This window comes from Nuphar pumila, chromosome 11 (genome assembly GCF_984573655.1).
Source record: "Nuphar pumila chromosome 11, dmNupPumi1.hap1.1, whole genome shotgun sequence".
NCBI classification, from domain to species: Eukaryota; Viridiplantae; Streptophyta; class Magnoliopsida; order Nymphaeales; family Nymphaeaceae; genus Nuphar; species Nuphar pumila.
This window is the reverse complement of record NC_143259.1, coordinates 23,559,387-23,578,559: the sequence shown is the minus strand read 5'-3', so window position 1 is coordinate 23,578,559 and position 19,173 is coordinate 23,559,387. Positions and strand designations below refer to the sequence as shown.

At 35.1% G+C, this 19,173-nt stretch overlaps 1 protein-coding gene across 1 annotated transcript in view; it reads right to left on the bottom strand.

Annotated features, from left to right (window-relative positions):
• Positions 1-15,519: 15,519 nt before the first annotated feature.
• The window catches only part of LOC149822192 (Transketolase family protein), a 29,608-nt gene continuing 25,954 nt past the window's right edge, over positions 15,520-19,173 (bottom strand). Inside the window, exon 4 of the mRNA XM_089981473.1 lies at positions 15,520-16,787. Coding sequence (XP_089837599.1) covers positions 15,815-16,787 — 973 coding nt within the window. The 3' untranslated portion in view covers positions 15,520-15,814. The remainder of the gene's footprint in view (positions 16,788-19,173) is intronic.

Genomic DNA, 19,173 nt, shown 5'->3' with positions numbered 1-19,173 from the left:
ATTACATTTTTGAAGTCAGAACTCTAGTTTTATAAATTTCAATCCAGATTGAGTTTTAAAAGTTTTCAGAAATCAATTTCAAACCCTGGGTTTTTAAAATTGACATTTTTACCCCCGAGAGTCTAAATTTGGAAATATTTTCTCGAGAAAATAATTTGGATTTCTTTCAAATTCAAATTTTCAAATTCTACACTGGATTTGCTTCACAACGAGGTATTGAATTTGCCTTTCCACAATTCATAGAGAGTTGAAGAAATAGATTTAGATGGTACACGATTTAATACATGAGCGGCAGTTAATAAGCAATCACCCCAAAAGGAAATAGGTAAATTTGTCTGCGCCATCATGGACCTGACCATCTCTAAGAGGGTCTTATTCCTCCTTTCTGCAACACCATTTTGTTGCGGAGTTCGAGGAGTAGTTAATTGTCTATCTATCCCTTTATCATCACACAATTCCTTGAATTGTTCGGATAGATATTCACGTCCACGATCTGTTCTCAAAGCCTTGATCCTACGATCAAGTTGATTCTCTACCATGTTCATAAAAGATCTAAAGCAATCCAATGCTTCAGATTTATGCGTAATTGAATACACATGGCTAAATCGTGTATAATCATCAATAAAAGTGATGAAATATGAAGCTCCATGCCTCGTTGCCACATTCATTGGCCCACATATATCTGAATGAATTAATTGAAGAGGATAGGTTGCTCTAATTGCCTTTCCAAAAGGTAATCGAGTTGCTTTTCCAGCAAGACAATGCTCACATATAGGCATTTCAATCTTCGCATGAGATCCCAAAAGACCCTCTCGTGCGAGCCTATTCATTCTCTTTTGCCCTATATGTCCAAGCCGAGCATGCCATACAGATACATCCACATCCATATTATTAGCAGTTGAAACAAGTGAAAAACATTCATCATTAACATTCAAATTAATAAGTTCTGTGTCCAACACATAGAAACCATTCATCAAGAAACCAGAAGCAACTAAAGTTTGTCCACAAATGATGTCAACATTGACATCCTCAAACACAAGTTTATAGTTTAACATAGACAAAGCATAAACTGAAATCAAATTTCGTTGAATCTCTGGAACATGCAGAACATCATATAATAATAGAGATCGTCTTCCTCGCAAATCCAATTTGCAAGTCCCGATTCCTTTGACTTCTGCTCTAGTGTTATTCCCTAGGAACAACCACTTCGAACCAAATGGCATCTTCCTATATTCGACGAAGTTTGTGCGGTCTTTGGTCACATGATCAGTGGCTCCTGAGTCTACAATCCACATAGGATTAGATTCAATAATCAGTGCACAACTACAAACATTTGCACAAAAAACAGGAGTCATAAGAAAATGTACCTTCTCCTGCTCATGTCATTCACGAGCATAGTGACCCAAATTGCCACACTTAAAGCATTTTGCATTTGCCTTATTTTTCTTGCTCCCACGCTTCCCAGAGCGCTGATAAGGCTTATTTTCTTGCTCTTTGTCTTGTCCCTTCTTATTACCCTTCTTGAACCTTCTTGGTCCATAGAATTTCTTCTTAAAAGATTTTTGTTTTTTCGAACTTTCTGCCACATATGCCCTCATGCCAGATTGTTGAGTCGCATCAAGGCGATCATTTTCCAGCTCTACATGACGGGCGATATCATCGAAAGTCTTAATACTTTCGTTATGAGTCATATTAATTTTCATATGTTCCCAACTGTGTGGCAGAGAACGAATCACAGCCTGGACCTGTTGTTCATCTGTAAGGGTATGCCCTGCACTATTGAGCTCTCTAATCATGTTTGCCATCTCCCTGAGATGTTGGCTCATAGTGTGCTGAGGGGACTTTCTGTATGAATCGAACCTGATGGTCAACCTCCTTAGTTTTGTGGCTGATGTTCCCCCAAACTTATCTTTAAGGGCCATCCACATCTGTTGAGCAGTCTTATAATGCTCAAATTGGCACATGATGTCATCCTGCATAGAACATAGCATGGTGACATGCGCAACAGTATTCATGCGCTTTCATTTCTCATAGGTTTCCATATCCTTACGAGATTGTGCCCCAGTACCAATTTCAGGTCGTTCCACAGTATGGTTGAGAGCCTTCAGGGCCTCAGCCTCCTTCAGTGTAAACTGAATCTTTCTATGCCATATATCATAATTATCACCATTCAGTTTTTCAATTCATGCCAAGTCCATTATTTATTTACTTGGTGCAGCCATGTCCTTTTAGATAAGAGTAAAACAATGCGCAAAAAATGTTATTCAAGCATGTTATGATCTAATCATTAGCACATCTATATGCAGTCATAATCACACGATTAGATAACATATAGTTTTCACAGGGCGTGGAATCGAAAGCTCACTACGTTCACAATCATCTCCCACTTTCCCTAAGATAATTATATTTACCTAAACTGTATTATGACTGTTTAAAAAAAATTAACACATAGAGTAAGTACTTCCAAAGTACTTAAAAAATACATCTCATAATCAATACGATTATATCATATTCATACACATTCATGAATAAACTATATAATAAAATAAATTCATGAATGCCTGGCTCATCCGTGGCTCCAACCATTTGCTAAAATGTCTCGACCCACATGAACCCTGGCCCTTTTAAGATTCAGCAAAAAAAAAATTTAAATTTCCGCAGACTGTGCCGCAGTGCCAGGAACTCGGCCTGCGGCCTATGCCGCAAGGCAGGGACAGACTGGCTTGAACCCGCAGGGCTGGGAGCAATCAAGCATGTGGCTCGAGCTGCAGAATCGGGTCAGGCTGAATAACAAGAAATCGGCGGCCTATGCCGTAGGATGGAAACAGGGGAGCCTACGGCCAATGCCGCAGGGCTGAGTCAGGTCAGGCAGAGCTTGCGGCCTATGCCGCAGGCAGGGAGCAAAAAATGCGAGCAGCACCGCTGCATGACCTGGTCAGACCTGCGGCCTATGCCGCATGGTCTGGCCCATGGTCAGGCCTGCTCCGCAATAGGGCTGGCTGCAGCCCAGATCTGCAACCTAGTTGCAGAAAACAAAACGCCTGGCTGGAGACCAGACCGTCATCCGAGCCGCAGGGCCAGCGCCGACCAAACATCGCGGTCTCTCTACAGCGGGGCCGGCAAATTAAGCAAAGAACTTGTTCAGGTCTGAAAAGACTATTTTACCCCTCTAATCTTCAAAATTTCGAATTTGGACCCACTCTGAAATGGCCCATCCATTTGCAATTTCCTTTTAATATATGTATATAAAAGAAAAAAAAATATTTTCATTATTTTATTTTATTTTATTTTATTTTTTACCTAAAGTGGGACCCACTAGGGGGTTGACCCTTCTAGTCCACTCTCTTTCCTTTCTTCCTCTACTTCTTCTTTCCTTTTCTTTGTTCCTCTCCTTTCTTCTTCTTCTTTCTTTTCCTTCCTTTCTTCTTCCTTCTTTTCCTTCTTTCTTCCTTCCTTTCTTTCCTTTCTTCTTTTTTCTTCTTCTTCCCCTCCTCTTCTCATTCACATGAATTTCTTTCAGCCCTCTTCTTCTCCTCCTTTCCCTCTTCTTTCTTCCCTCTTTTCTTTCCTTTTCCTTTCTCCTTCTTCTTTCCTTTCTTTTCTTCCCCTTCTTTTATTCCCTTCCTTCCTTTCCCTATTGCCCAGCCCATTCATGTAAACCCTTGCTTCCCTATCATTAAATCTACTTCCATTTAAAACTTAGAAAAAAATCTTATTTGGCCTTAAGTTAAAAAACCAAAAGAAGGCTTTCACGCTAGGGAGCTCTCTCTCTCTCTCTCTCTCTCTCTCTCTCTCTCTCTCTCTCTCTCTCTTTTGGCTGCAGCCCTCATTGTTGCACCTTCAACCAACTCCATCAGGGATCCACACCATCTTCAACCTCCAGCCACACCGAGGTGGCATAGCAACACCTACAACCTCCTTCATCACAGCCTCCTCCACCTTGAAGGATCTCCATTGGCACAGGTGCAGCCCTGCTAGCACTCATGCCCAGCCACCCTACCATCTTACATTTCCAGCAGCAAGGAGCAGCCCCTTTGATCCAGCTCCAGTCACCTCCAAGTTGCAATAGTTCCAGCACGTTCTACCAAATACCATTGCAACCACAACACCTCCTCCAGCTTCCCCTTTGTTGCAGCCATTGCTGCCATGGCTTCAGCCTCCAATAGCGCAACCACATAGCCATCTTCAAAGCATCCATCATCTTCAATCTCCTTCAACTCCCAGCAAGTTGCAACTACGTCTCCAACGTGCATCAAGATCCCAAGGTAAGACCCCTATTATCATTATTTTATGTTAAACCTATAGGTTAATGTTTTGATTGTCTCATGTTATGAGGCTATATCGAGGAAAAGGATTCGTCCGATCTATGGACCAGATCCTTTCTTATCAATAGCCAATATCAAGTCAACTTCATATATACCTGTTTTTCTTTATTTTAAACATTATATTCATGTTAAATATGCATTTTAGGCGTCTCATTAATTTAGTTTTATTATTTTATTAGTAGTTTATTTAATGTCATTAAGATTCGTAATAAAACTTGTAGATGTTAATTTTAGCATAAGTTGCAGTCATTATTTTATATAGATTTTTGTTTCAATAAATCCCAATTTTTTTTTTGGAAGTTAAGTTTATTTTTTTATGATCTCATACTAAAAATCTAGATCCGTTTGGGTTTCATAACCCTATCAAACAAATCAAATCCTAAATCAGGTTTTCTGTTCTCCAAAAAATTCCAAATCCATTTTAGCAAAATTTATGACCCAAAATCACCCTGTGGGAGATTTGAATCTCCCTCTAAAAATTACAGTAGATTGATGGTAAAATTTACTAATTGTATGAAAATTTTGAGATTTTTATAAACAGATTTGGAATCTATTAAAAATCGATTTTCTCAGACCTCTGAGAAAACCTCGATTTTTCCTTGTCAGGGTATAGACTGACTCTAATGTGCTTTGTTCGCTTAACCCGTAGCCTGAATGCAAAAACTTTCAACATAAAAGTTGTTCCTAACCTTTTCTTCTATCATTTTTGCAAAATTTTAGAATTTTTGGGATTGTCCAAGTATTTATTCTAAAATTATCTTTTTGTCTGACAGATTCCAATACCCAAAAATTCGAGAGATCTAGGTCTCTGATAACAGCATGCTTATTTCCAAACCGTAACCTGAATCTCAGTTATGTAAAAAGATGAAATTTGCCTCTGTTTGTCAAGGTTATTTTTCAACAATTACAGTCATTTTACCATTTGTCTGCTATTTTTCCCGTATTGTTTCCTGAAACCTGTTTGTTTACCCTAAATCCTTGAGTCGCTGGATTCTGATCCAACTTGCCGGAGCTGTCCAGCTCCGACCATAAGTCAAAACCAGAATGTATAAAAGGAAAAAATATTTTCCTAATTGTACTATGTCACCCCATAAAATTTGGGATTTTTTTATGGAAGTTTAGTACCCGAAATCTAATTTAGAGTTAGCATTTTAGGCAAAATCTTGATTTTTTAGTATTTTTAGCTATTTTCCACCTTAAAAAAATAACAAAAAAATCTATTTTCGAGCTTCATTCTGTTTTTAGGGTTAGTCTGAATATACATTTCCTGCAAATTTCAATATCTAATATTTCATGCATATGCACATTTCCCAAAATCACTATGGTTGACACGAATGGCACGTGCACAAGCTCTTATGTAGTTTACAAACTTGGTGGGATTCGTATTTATGGTCATAGTCAGAATACGGAGAAAACCAAGATTTGTGATCTTCGTATTAGCCACATTCAGCCTACACTCTTAGGCTAACTTAAAAAATGCACTGCATTTCTCAAAACTCAAAAAGATTTCCCAATTCCTCAATGAAATATCTTTCAAATTCATATTCATTCATTCAGTTTACATCATTTTCAAACTCTTTTCCCAATTCCATTTCAGAGAAATTAATTTTCTTAAGATTTTCCAAGATTTTCTCAAGATTTGATTTTCTCAGAATTCTAAATTTTCAAATGAGATTTCAAGGTGTTTCCCGAGTTAAAATCATGATTTCTCAAGATTTTCACATTTTTAATTTCATTTTCAAATCTCAAAATCGATTTTCCCAAAGTTCAAGTTTTCCTGAGAATTCATTTTCCAATGCAAATTTCTGATTTCCAATGAAATTCAAGGATTTTCTAAGGAATTCCATTCTCAATCATTTTCCAAGCATTTTCTAGATATCAGAAGCAAACATCATATTTCTCAAAAGCTTGCATCTTTTTAAAATTCCATAGCACATGCCTGATTCTCTGTGCATTCTAGGAAAATAGAGCATAATTTAAATAATTTAACTTAGTCAAAGTGCCTATTTGATCCTTGGTTCAATTACTCTTGGTAAAGGCGCCAGGAATGGTTGAACCTCGTACCGACAGGCGGATCCCATTCCACAGAATTTTCCCATAAATTTTCAAAAACGGTAGCGAGTAATTTTCAAAACCATTTTCAAAACTTTGGTCGAGTTTGACTCGCAGAATCGTTTCTCTCACTCTCGCAGAGGGAGGGGGGAAATTTTATGATGATAACAGGTTTGGCGACCGTGATGGGACCTATCTTCGCCTGATCAATTGTGTGCTTGACTTAGCTCAAATTATCAAAATTGTGCCCTACAATTTGTCAGTTTTATTTTCTGATATCATGTGAACCTAGGAGCCTAGACTTGAACTTAGCTGACATAGATTGCATGTAGACTAGGCATGGTTTGGTAGGACCATATTGAGGAGAATTATGCATGCTCACTTAGACTTAGGTCTAAAATACAACACTCCTCAATCTAGGAATTGTATGAAAACAATGCTTATTTCTTTAAATATTTCAAAATTCTATCTCTTTAGGACTTAGAGCCCTATGTTTGCTTGCATGTGCTCATATTTCAAAAACCACTCCACCTACGTCTACCCGGTCTTCACGTTGCTGGGCTCTCTTTCAGAACCATAGTTTGGGACAAAGCCTCACAATTGGGCCACTCATTTGGGCTAATGCCCCTTGCCACGTACCAAGGGCCATAGTCCAACGTATATCGACAGGCGCTCAAGGATGTTGGAAAAACAAAATCCTAGAAGTGGAGATAAATTTTTATGCCACGTACGTCGAGCCTTGGCTTGAGTATATCGGCATAGCATGGTTGGATACAAATGATCTAAGCTTAGAGTCAGGATTAGGTTCCTACAGCTATTTCAAAATTGATGCATTTAGAGTCTGCTTCTTAGGGAGTGATGAATGTGCATATTTGTTTGTGCAGGATATGATTGAATGCATTCTTCTTTTATTTATTATTTCTCTTTTATTTGCCTTTTACATCATTTTCCTAATTTCATCTATTTTTTCAATAATTTTATCAAAACCCTGGACGATATTCAAAACCTCATATTTTTTCTCAAAAGTCCAAGTGATTTTCCTTTTCCTACCTTTCCTCTAGATCTCGAACTTCCAACCTTATTTTGATCCTGCCTGCAATTTTTCAAATGCTCAAATCTTGTCAAACTTCTTTTCTTCATATATGTCTTCCAAATTCTATTCAGAATTTTTGTCTCTTTCCAAGTCCTTAGACATCTCCTTCATCATCTCTATTTCTCTCTAAAATCCTTCAGTCTAAATCATTCATTTATTCTGCAGAAAGCAATGGCATTTCACCACAGTTCAAACAAGGTCGGGAAAGAGAATAACGCCAAGCAATGTCGAAGAGATGAGTTCTCCGAGTCTAGTCTGAAAGTGCAGTAGGATCGAGGCAACGAGCATTAGAGGAGTCTTGACTTTTCCAACCCTTGTTTCGTTTTTTAGTAACTTTTCAATTTAACCTTAATTTCAAAGCTATTTTATTTATTTTTTTACCAATTTACAACTTTAAGTAGGATGCCACATAGGATGGGATGGCCTACCTATGGACTCCTACCATTTTATAAATCTCAATTAATTTTTGAAATCCATTCCATAAAATTCAAGTCAAATTCACTCTAAATTAATTAAAATGCTTCATAAATGAATTCAAAATTCCATAAAATACTAATGTATTTAATTTAAGAAAATTCATTCTAATTGAATTTTATGAATATATTTTATAAGTCTTAAATATTTTAGATTATTTATTTTTAATTAATTCTACTATGGCAAACTCTAAATTTTATAAAAAAAATATGAATCAAAATTTCAAATTCATCTTAAATTATACTTAAATTCTAAATGTCATTTAAGCCTAAATTAACTTTGAATTTCAATTAAATTCAAATTCAAATATGAACATCCATTTATGTAAATTATTTATATTTCTTAAGGGTTAATTCAAATTCTTCAGAAATAATTTCTGAAAAATTTGAAACTCAATGGGGTCGATGAGACCCTAGGGAGTGTAAGGGCTTTTTTTGATATTTTTATTTTCTTCTAAACCCTACAAAACCTCTAGTGCATTTTTTGGCTAGAACTTGAAAATTGTAATTAAAATCCAAGAATTTTAGAAAAAAACCTTAAAATTCTCATGTATTTCATCTAAATTCAAATCTAGATTTGACCTAAACTCATAAATCAAAATTTACTTTTGATAAACTCTAGAAACTAAAATCAGAATTCAATAAGACTCCTAATTCAAATTCAAATCTAATCCGAATTTGAATTTTTGAATCGAAATTCAGATTGATAAAGCTTAAGAAATTAAAATCGAAATTCAATAAAACTTCAAATTTAAAATACACACTTAGTTTGAATCTCGTCTAATATTTAAAACTCAAATTATAATCCGATAAAAATCAAAACCCTGATTCAGAATAAATTCTCAACTTGAAATTTATTCTGAATCCAAATTAATACTTGAATTATAATTAAATTTTTAACTTAATTTTGAATAACATTTTAACCATAATTTATTATTATTTCTCATAAAGTATCAAAAAGTTAAGGGTTTTACATCCTTCCCTTCTTAAAGAAATTTTGTCCTCGAAATTTAATTGGGGTTATTCATCGATGAGATTCTAGATGATTTATTATTATTATTATTTATATATTTAATAATTATAAAAAATTTATGGGTATTACATTATTTTTCCAAAAAAGGAATTTCATCCCCAAAATTCAATATCAAATCCTAAAATAATTAAGAAAATTATTTTCAAAGCAGTGCATAAATAAAAGATTTATCTTGACGACCCTACTAATCATCTATATTCAAGATTTATGATAATTAATAAAAATAAAATTAATTTCAAGAAATTATAACATCAAGACTAACAAAAAAATAACATACTTACAGTAATGGTGGTCTATTAGACGAGCTTTGAGTTATATTTTCCTTACGCTCTGATACCAAGTTGTAACACCCTAATTTTTATAACCCGATAAATGGTGAAAAAATTTTAAAAACCCTTTTAAATACTTTAACAAATACAGCAAAAAAATCATCGGAACTAAAATTTGGCATGCTACTTCATATAATCACTTGCAATAATATAATTATGGAATTTAAAATTTAATAAATAATTAACCATGTATAAAATAAAACCAAATGTCCACAATGTCCATAATTAATTATAATTGTCCTTGAATTGAATTTAACTAAAAATAAAATCTGAGTGTAAATTTTTTGTGAAAGCAAAGAAAAAGTAGGCTCAGTTTCCATTGCAACTTCCGCCTTTACATGTAAGCCACTATTCATTATCTAAAAAAAATTAAATTATATAGGGTCAAACATAACATGTGTCAGTAGAGTGAAATATATTAAACTTGTGAAATAAAATATGAAGTATGAATTTCATCATATTTTTCATAATTTAAAATTTTAATTTACAAAATTAAACAAGTGTGCACCAATTCATTTATTCAAATCAATTAAGATGCATCAACATTAAATATGCATCAACAATCAATATGCATGAACTTACAAAATGCAAAAAAACTTTTGATGCATGCATTATTTTATATCTTTAATTATATTTTCTTTATTAAATAATACATGTTATGCCTAACAAATAAACTTACATATTAGGTTTCACTTCTTAGCCACGCTGGTATGACACAGGCTTGAAAACTGGATCAAGGCCATGGTGTAGGGGTATTTTTATACATAATGGTGGCTTTGACTTGGTCGAGCACCTTTCACTACTGACAGGGTGAGGGACGATAATTCGAGAGAGATTCTCAAAACCTTTAATCCTGATGCATCAGATCTCATGAATATTCTTAGCCCTCTACCCTGCAGTTTAATGTAGAGGTTTTCCCATAAAATCATGGGAGGGGAGGATCAATGTTAAATGCTTGAAACTTACTTAACCCATGAAGTTTTATACCACTTGTCACTCTCCCCGCAAGTATCTTTTACTTGAGATGTTGCATTGTTTACTTGATTACTTAATATCTTTCATGAAATCATAATTCAATCCATAAAGAGGATTCGGCCCCTTATAGAGCAATGGATGTACTTACACAACAGTGAAACATTCATTCATTTATGTCTTTAAACATAAACATGTTCATATACATAAATGAACACATCATACATTTTCATGCTTTGACAATCACATATGCATGTACATGGGTAATGTGGTAAAGAACATGTCTTTAATGCATCCACATAATTGTAACATCAACATCCTTATCAATGACATCATCATCATGATAACATGTTCAAGCATGCGGCCACAACCAACATTTAAGATTGATATTGTACTTTACATGTTGGACCCTTCGGTCCCTTAATTAATGCTTATCCCCCCTTTAGGTAACATGTTTAACCATTACAATATTCATTCACTGTTATATGGTAGACACATCACACATTGCATAAAATCAAACATGTATATGCAGACACATTATGCATGATGATCATACGTAAAATTACATGAAACATAGACAACTACGCATATGTCGGGGTCGAACCCTCAGACCAACTCTAAATTGTGAAGCTCTCAACTATGTGTGATTGTTATAGAGTTCACAAAAAAATTTACAGTCAATGAACAGAGCTAAAATTATTCCAGATCATAATACATTGTGTCGGTGTTTCATAGTCACAAACCGTTCATAAAAATTCTTTTGTGTGAGAGAGTTACGATTGTTTTACTACAGACATGTCATATTCTATTTCAACTATCACAGAACCATGCTCAAACCATGAATAGAGCTCAAAATTTCACAAAAGATTGAAAATTTTGTTAGCTTTTCAGCGCAACAAACTGCTCATCAAAACTCTTTCGAATGACAGAATTATGAGTGTTTTACTAGTCGAATGTGTAGCCGAAAAAACTGTAATTTTCGGTCTATGCATTCGGTTGGGCACAAACCAGGCCACCCATATTTATTTGACATAAATTTAATTAAAAACTAAAATGAAACTACACAACTAAGTCTGATCTACTCTAAAAGAGATCAATCATATTTGTTCTCAGTTATTTGGCCAGAAAAATCGCCGCGCCTCTCACATGCATTATTTTCTCAAAAATTAATTTAAAAAATATATAATTAATAAAATAAATCATGAAATTTACATGCAAATAAAATTCAAAAAAACTACAAAAATCACAGGGTATCTACATAAACATAATCTAGCAACTACAATTAAAAATTGTATGGATCTAATTATAAAATTCATAATTTTCCTAAATTACCATTTTCTGTTTTGAAAACCCCAATATGACTATAAATGTGATATCTCAAAATTTTGACCATAGAAATTCACCAATCTTTTACAGAATATCTACAACCTATTCTACTAATTCAAATCAATGTTTGCAGAAAAATCATGGCATAATTTATGTATTTTCAAAATTTACAGATTTCTTTTTAGTGAAACCAATTTTTGGAGAAAAGTGTGGTTTCAAGATGGTTTTTCTATTGAAAAAACATGCTTTTTCCATAGTTTGATAGTCCTAAGCCAAACACATGTGTGTGAGGGTTTGTTTAAGGTCTATGCTCATGAAAAACCCATGAAATTCATACCACGAATTCCATTTCGCATGAAGAGTATAGATCACCTACCTTTTTGTCAAAAAAGAATTGCTCTTACGCAACCCGATGGATCTTTTCACACAATCCGGTCGATCCATGCACACTACTACCTTGTATACACCCTCCTTAAGCCCTTTTCAATCACATGGAGGCCTCTCTTGTAGACCCAAGATAGAAAATGCTATGGGCTTGGGTGAGAAAAGGAGAGAAAATAGAGGGTTTTGGCAGAAAGAGAGAGGGGTTTGAGAGAACTTGGAGAAAAATCCTAAAGAAGCAAAATAGGGCTAACCTTAGGTCAAGGCCTAGGGCTAACCTTAGCCCTTGATCTAATCTTGAGTTAGTTTTCAAATCTCTCAAGTTTACTCACTTTTTTTTCTAAAATCTATTTTCTATATATATATAGAGAGAGAGAGAGAGTTTAAGTGTTATATTATGTATTTTATATAGTATACTATGTATTTTATATAATGCTTAACCTATAGGGAAGGGGTTGGTTGACCCCCATGGTTGGCTCCCTTTCCAAAATTAAACACCAATTTCAACTTGTTTGTCAAGCAAGTTGACTAACTAAATGTTTTTTTTTCTTTCCCTTTTTTTTTCTTCTCTTTCTTTCCTTTACTTCCTCATGGGTCCAGCCCTTGTTGGACCCTTCTAGGGTCTTCCAAAAGTGACGCCCCCCCTATGGGGCTCATTTTTTATTTTTGAAAAGTCTTGACTTTTCCAACCCTTATTTGGTTTTTTAGTAACTTTTCAATTTAACCTTAATTTCAAAGTTTTTTTTTACCAATTTACAACTTTAAGTAGGATGCCACATAGAAAGGGATGGCCCACCTATAAACTTCTACCATTTTATAAATCTCAAATAATTTTTGAAATGCATTCCATGAAATTCAAATCAAATTCATTCTAAATTAATTAAAATGCTTCATAAATTAATTCAAAAATTCTCATAAAATACTAATGCATTTAATTTAAGTAAATTCATGCCTAATTGAATTTTATTAATATATTTTTTAAGTCTTAAACATTTTAAATCATTTATTTTTAATTAATTCCACTAAGGCTAATTTTGAATTTTATAAAAAATATGATTCAAAATTTCAAATTCACCTTAAATTGTACTTAAATTCTAAATATCATTTAAACCTAAATTAACTTTGAATTTCAGTTAAATTCAAATTTAAATCTTTACAAATTCAAATATGAACATCCATTTATGTAAATTATTTATATTTCTTAAGGGTTAATTCGAATTCTTCAGAAATAATTTTTGAAAATTTTGAAACTAAATGTGGTCCCTGAGACCTTGGGTGTGCAAGGGTTCTTTTTCAATATTTTTAATTTCTTCTAAACCCTACAAACCCTCTAGTGCATTTCTTGGCTAGAACTTGAGAATTGTAATTAAAATCCAAGAATTTCAGAAAAAAACCTTGAAATTCTCAAGTATTACATCTAAATTCAAATGTAGAACCGACCTAAACTCATAAATCGAAATCTACTTTCGATAAACTCTAGAAACTAAAATCAGAATTCAATAAGACTTCTAATTCAAATTCAAATCCGATCTGAATTTGAATTCTCAAATCAAAATTCAGATTGATAAAGCTTAAGAAATTGAAATTAAAATTGAAATTCAATAAAACTTTAAATTTAAAATACACACTTAGTTTGAATCCCATCTAGTATTTAAAACTTAAATTATAATCTGATAAAAATCAAAACTCTGATTCAGAATAAATTCTCAACTTGAAATTTATTCTGAATCCAAATTAATACTTGAATTATAATTAAATTTTTAACTTAATTTTGAATAACATTTTAACCATAATTTACTATTATTTCTCATAAAGTATCAAAAAGTTAAGGGTTTTACACTTCATCCTTATATTGAACAGTCTATCTTATAGAGGACGTTTCTCATCAATCACTCATTAGATCAAAGTGATCTTGGTGGTGTTGAAAAGCTAACGTCCCGGTCTTACTTTTCTCATTTTGCTATTTTTTCATACTTTTGATACAGGTAGCCAAAAAATAACATAGAATATACAGAAAAAGCACAATCGTGCATATTTATCTCTTGTTTTAAGAACGTTATCAGGGTTGTATCTCAATGCCCATTCATTATTTTGCAATGAATTAGGTGTCGTTGGTAAAGTATTTATGTCTAATTTCTTTTTCTTTTTTCAAAATCCTTCATTTTATAGGTCAAAACATCTTCTAAAGATTGTTCGGTTGTTCCAGTTTTGAAACTTAGAAATGGCAACCCTAGAGGGGTTTTCTTTTCTAACTCAAAACATAAAAGTTATAGTCTTGTGTCTCAACTTTCCAACTGTAAAAATACCAAGTTTTCAACATTGGATCGAAGAGATACCGATCTGAGAAGAAAGATTGTTCTGCACAAAGGTCAGATATTTAGAAAAAAGTTTGCATGTGCAAAAGTTAAAAAGGTCTTTTTAAATCCAAATATTTGTGATTTTCAACATGAAAAGAATATAAAAAATTGTAGAGCGTTTTAGAAAATGTGTCAAATTAGTCATACAATAGTCATTTTCCATATTAAAATTATATAGCAAAGACAAATATTATCCGGGAAAGAAAACAGGAAAACTTTGTCAAGAGAAGGCAAATTTGTAATGCAAGGTGTCAACGTCATCTGCAGAATATGAAGATGAATAGAAGGTATCATACAGGCCAAGCAAGAATGGTACACTAAGTTAGTAACGGACCTAACTTGATACCAGCTAAATACGAACAGAGTTTGATTACTTTAATGCATTTGCACCAAAGAATGCCTTAAAATTTTAATTGCCCGTCTAAACCGACTTCCCAGAAAAGAGAGATTTCTTGTAATACCAATGATGTTCCTAGACTGACAAACCAACACAGAACTAACCAACAAAAAGAAATGAAGCAGAGATTCCATAACCAATCTCAATGATGTGGGTTCCACCAATGAGAAGAGCTCGAGACACCACCACCACTAATGCGGGTGCTGCTCCAACCGAGCAGAAAAACCGTCCTAATTACATGACTGCAATTCTACATGCCTCACCGATAAAGGAAAGACAGCAATGCTAACTCACTGAGAAATGCCAAGATCACTTCAAGAAAAGCACATCATAGCTATTCCCACCAAGGCCAACAGGAGCTAAAAAGACAAACTCATTTACAGAGAGTTTACACAAACTCTTTTTCCTCTTTTCAGAGCTAACACTGAGATTTTGACACTCTTACATGACTGACCTTTCTTTGCGTTGCAAAGCTAGTGACTGTTTTCCTGTTTGGCTTGCTCTTCCCGATCTAGTTTCACTCACCTTTTCTTTGATAACTGCATGTAAATGTATGTTATCTTAAAGAGTACCACCATAAAAAGTGAGTGTGAAACTTGAGCCTGATATTGTGGTGCCAACTGGGATCCAATCAAAAAATAACATTCTGGGTCCTCAACTCGATGTTCATGTATGGTTTAGTGGTACGAGAGTTGCATCTTATCCATTTCTCAGTTTGAAATATTATTAAACACTATTCAGAGAAACATGCGACATGAATGCCACAGAAGGAAACCAATCATAAAATGTGCAAGCAAGCCAGGTAAATGAATTCTCAATATGACAAGCATTTTTCTCCAACACTACAAAATGAGGAAATAGTTCACTAACATTACTAAGATTAGGAAATTATAGATCTTTCTGCCAAAATCTAAAACCCCTCATCAACACAAAGAAACTTCACAAACCAAAAGAATCACAGCGCATCATAAACAGCCACACAATAACCTCGGAATGGATCTCAATCTTGCTCAAGACCAGACAAGTACCAATAATCGTTAAGCTAAATGACTGACAAAACTTACTATCATAAAGCATTACTTGCACAACTGCTCAACTGCAGTCACAATCTGTGCTGGCTGAACCACAGTCCATTCCTCCAGGGGGCCTGCATATGGTGTTGGTACATCCTGTGATGACAAGCACATTATGGGTGCATCCAAATAGTCCCAGAAGTCCTCAATTATGGCCGCTCTAAGGCTGGCACCAATCCCACCTGTCCGCATACACTCCTCCACAATCAGAACTCGGTGTGTTTTCTTTACTGAATTCCCAATTGTGTATAGGTCAAATGGCTTAAGCGACCTTATGTCAATGATTTCTGGATCATAACCTTTGTTAACAAGAGTCTTTGCTGCCTGCATCACATGATATCTCATGCGTGAGTACGTAAGAATTGTAACATGCTCCCCAGACCGCACCATCTCTGCCTCCTCCAGTGAGCAGATGTACTCTTCATCTGGTATTCTCTCTTTCAGATTATACAACAAGACATGCTCAAATAATATAACTGGGTTCTCGCTCCTGATTGCAGCTTTCATTAAACCCTTTGCATTGTAGGGAGTTGAACATGCAACCATCTGGAGACCAGGGACAGATTGAAAATATGATTCAAGGCGTTGAGAATGCTCCGCACCCAGTTGCCGGCCAACACCACCTGGTCCTCTGACAACAATGGGAATAGTAAACTGTCCCCCCGAGGTATAGTGAAGCATGCCACAGTTATTTGATATTTGATTGAAGGCTAACAGAAGGAAGCCCATGTTCATTCCTTCTACAATTGGCCTTAAGCCTGTCATTGCTGCTCCAACAGCCATGCCTGTGAAAGAATTCTCCGCAATTGGAGTATCAAGTACCCTCAGATCACCATACTTTGCTGCCAAGCCCTTGGTGACTTTGTATGATCCTCCATAATGACCAACATCCTCTCCCATAACACATACCCGAGGATCACTGTCCATCTCTTCTTCTAGGCCCTCCCTTAAGGCCTCAAATAGGAGAAGCTCGTGACTGTCAATGCAGAAGTCATTGGTCATCACAAACGCAAAATAATCAGCATAAAACAAGAGCTAAAGAAATTATATAGCCACAATAATGCAGCAAAAATCAACATGCCAAACTCAGGTCAGTTAACAGACCATAAATTAGCTTTTAATAAGCAAATACATAATTTATAAAATAAAATTTAATCAAACCAGAAATTCTTTAAGAAAAATCTGCTGAAGAAAAAATTACAGATACATCACCATGATATTATATACTTCCTAGGTCCATTGACACCTCTATGTCCATGGAGATGGCTCTAGAAGATAAATGTAACAAAGAAAGCAAATCATTTGCCCTCACAATGGCTATCGGACCTGCAGATGGTCATTGAATGCAAAACTGAGCAGATTTCTTTCCCATGAAGTGTGATTCGCAGAATTCTCACTGCTTACTTTTTGTGACTATGTAAGTCCGACCTATAGCTTATTTATAGAGTATTCCAGTTTCCTATGCATATCCAAAAGATATGCTTTCAATAGGAATCACATTTGATTCAATTATATCTAATGCCTAGTAAAATAAGATAGAAGGTATGCCTTCTTCTACTAAGAAACATAGAAACTTGAACATTTTAATTGCATAGAGCACATACACTTTCTACATGGAGGAGGATCTGTAACTTTGCTTAGCTAAGATGATTCCCCTCCTTTAAAACAGAGCCACAAATTGGTTATATCATATTTTGAGTTCTACAATATAGGCAGTCATGCAAGTCAAAGCATACAAAGATTCACAAAGTAGTAAATCATGCATTGAATTGTGTCATGCATGTTCCTCCATGTATTAAAGTTGGAGCTTAAAGAAACCCTTCCAATTACAGGCATTAATGGGATTTAAAGTCCAGACCCAGGGGTTAACATAATGCAACACTTAATGTAATTAGGACAAGGTAAAAGAGAGAGACCTCAGTCAAAGTACATGTTTATCCTTTGTGTCCAAAATGCCGACATCAAGCCACTAGGTGTCAGCACTTCCATTGCATCGCATGCCTCACCAAGAATTTGAAAAGGTGACTAATATTAATCAGGTTGAGGAAAAAATTGTTCACCAAAAAATGGGTTTCTTGGAAAAACATGAGGTATGTGATTCTGAGGGCAATCCATGATGACCATGATTTTTGTCGAAGAGCCTATGATACATGGTTGCTTCATAAATCTAACCTCATTGTAGACATGTGAGAGTGATGGATTTCTTAAAAATTTACTACTAAAGTGGTTTTCTGAAAACCTCAAAATCCATGCTAACCATAATTTCCCAAGTATGTGTGGCATTGGGTTACTTCAAAAACTCGTGATCTGGGCCCTACTTATGTGATTATACTTTGCATATGCATTTATACTGGATGAAATGATGGATTTATGAAAAGATGGACCTGCACACTATAATCAATAAAATGCACACATGGCTGTGGAAAGGCTCCCTAGCACAAGAGTGTCAATGGTGGTTGACTTTGCAAGTCATGGACAGCCAATATAGGATATCTGTGAGTCTTCCAGTAATTTTCCAAGTATCTGTGCTAAAGAGGCAGCTACACTTCCCTGAAATTGCTTATGCAGTAGGTTTGTTCTAAGCGTATGGGAGTAGTCTTGATGTAAGTAGTTCAGTAGCTTTGTTGATCTTGTAGTTAGGGCCTTTTGGAGTGGGTCGTCTTAGTGCTTTTAGTCCAGTTAACCCATTAGAGTTGAGTCATAAAAGGGAAGAACAGTACTGACGAGATTATGCTATGAATGGAATGGAATGGAGGCCCTTCTACTTCTAAGAGAAGGAATTTATTGAATTAGGACTCTCTCTCTCTCTCATGATGTCTTCCCTAGAGGGAGACGCAGACCAGGATGAGCCAACCTTCCTTGGAGTCAATTGCACACATTCTAGAGACAGTGACATGGTTGATTTCCTTAGCAAAGGAGTTGAGTTGGGGGGTTATCCCAATCACCAAAAGCCCCAAGGTGCCAGCAACACTTGGTGATAACTTGACCCTCAGCCAAGCTAGGGAGTGGTCAGCCTCGGCCTATGCCAATGGCATTACTGTCTGAGTTCAAACTAATGCATTGGTTAGTATCAAAGCAGCACGATCTCGGGATGTGTTGATGCTAAGAGAGAGATTCAAAAAAAGGTTCATTCCATGAGTTAACACACAATGGCCTGAAGAAATCCAAGATTCATTGCAACATTTAACCAACCAGATGGTGATCATAGCATTGAGCAAACCAGCAGAACACCACTGGAAAAGAAACATAAAAGAGAAGGTTCCAGATCACCAGAAGGCTTGTGTAGGTGCACACAGTGAGCTCAAAGTTTCCTCCATTTGTTGGGGAGGATCCACTTATTCGGTTTTCAATGCATACTAGGT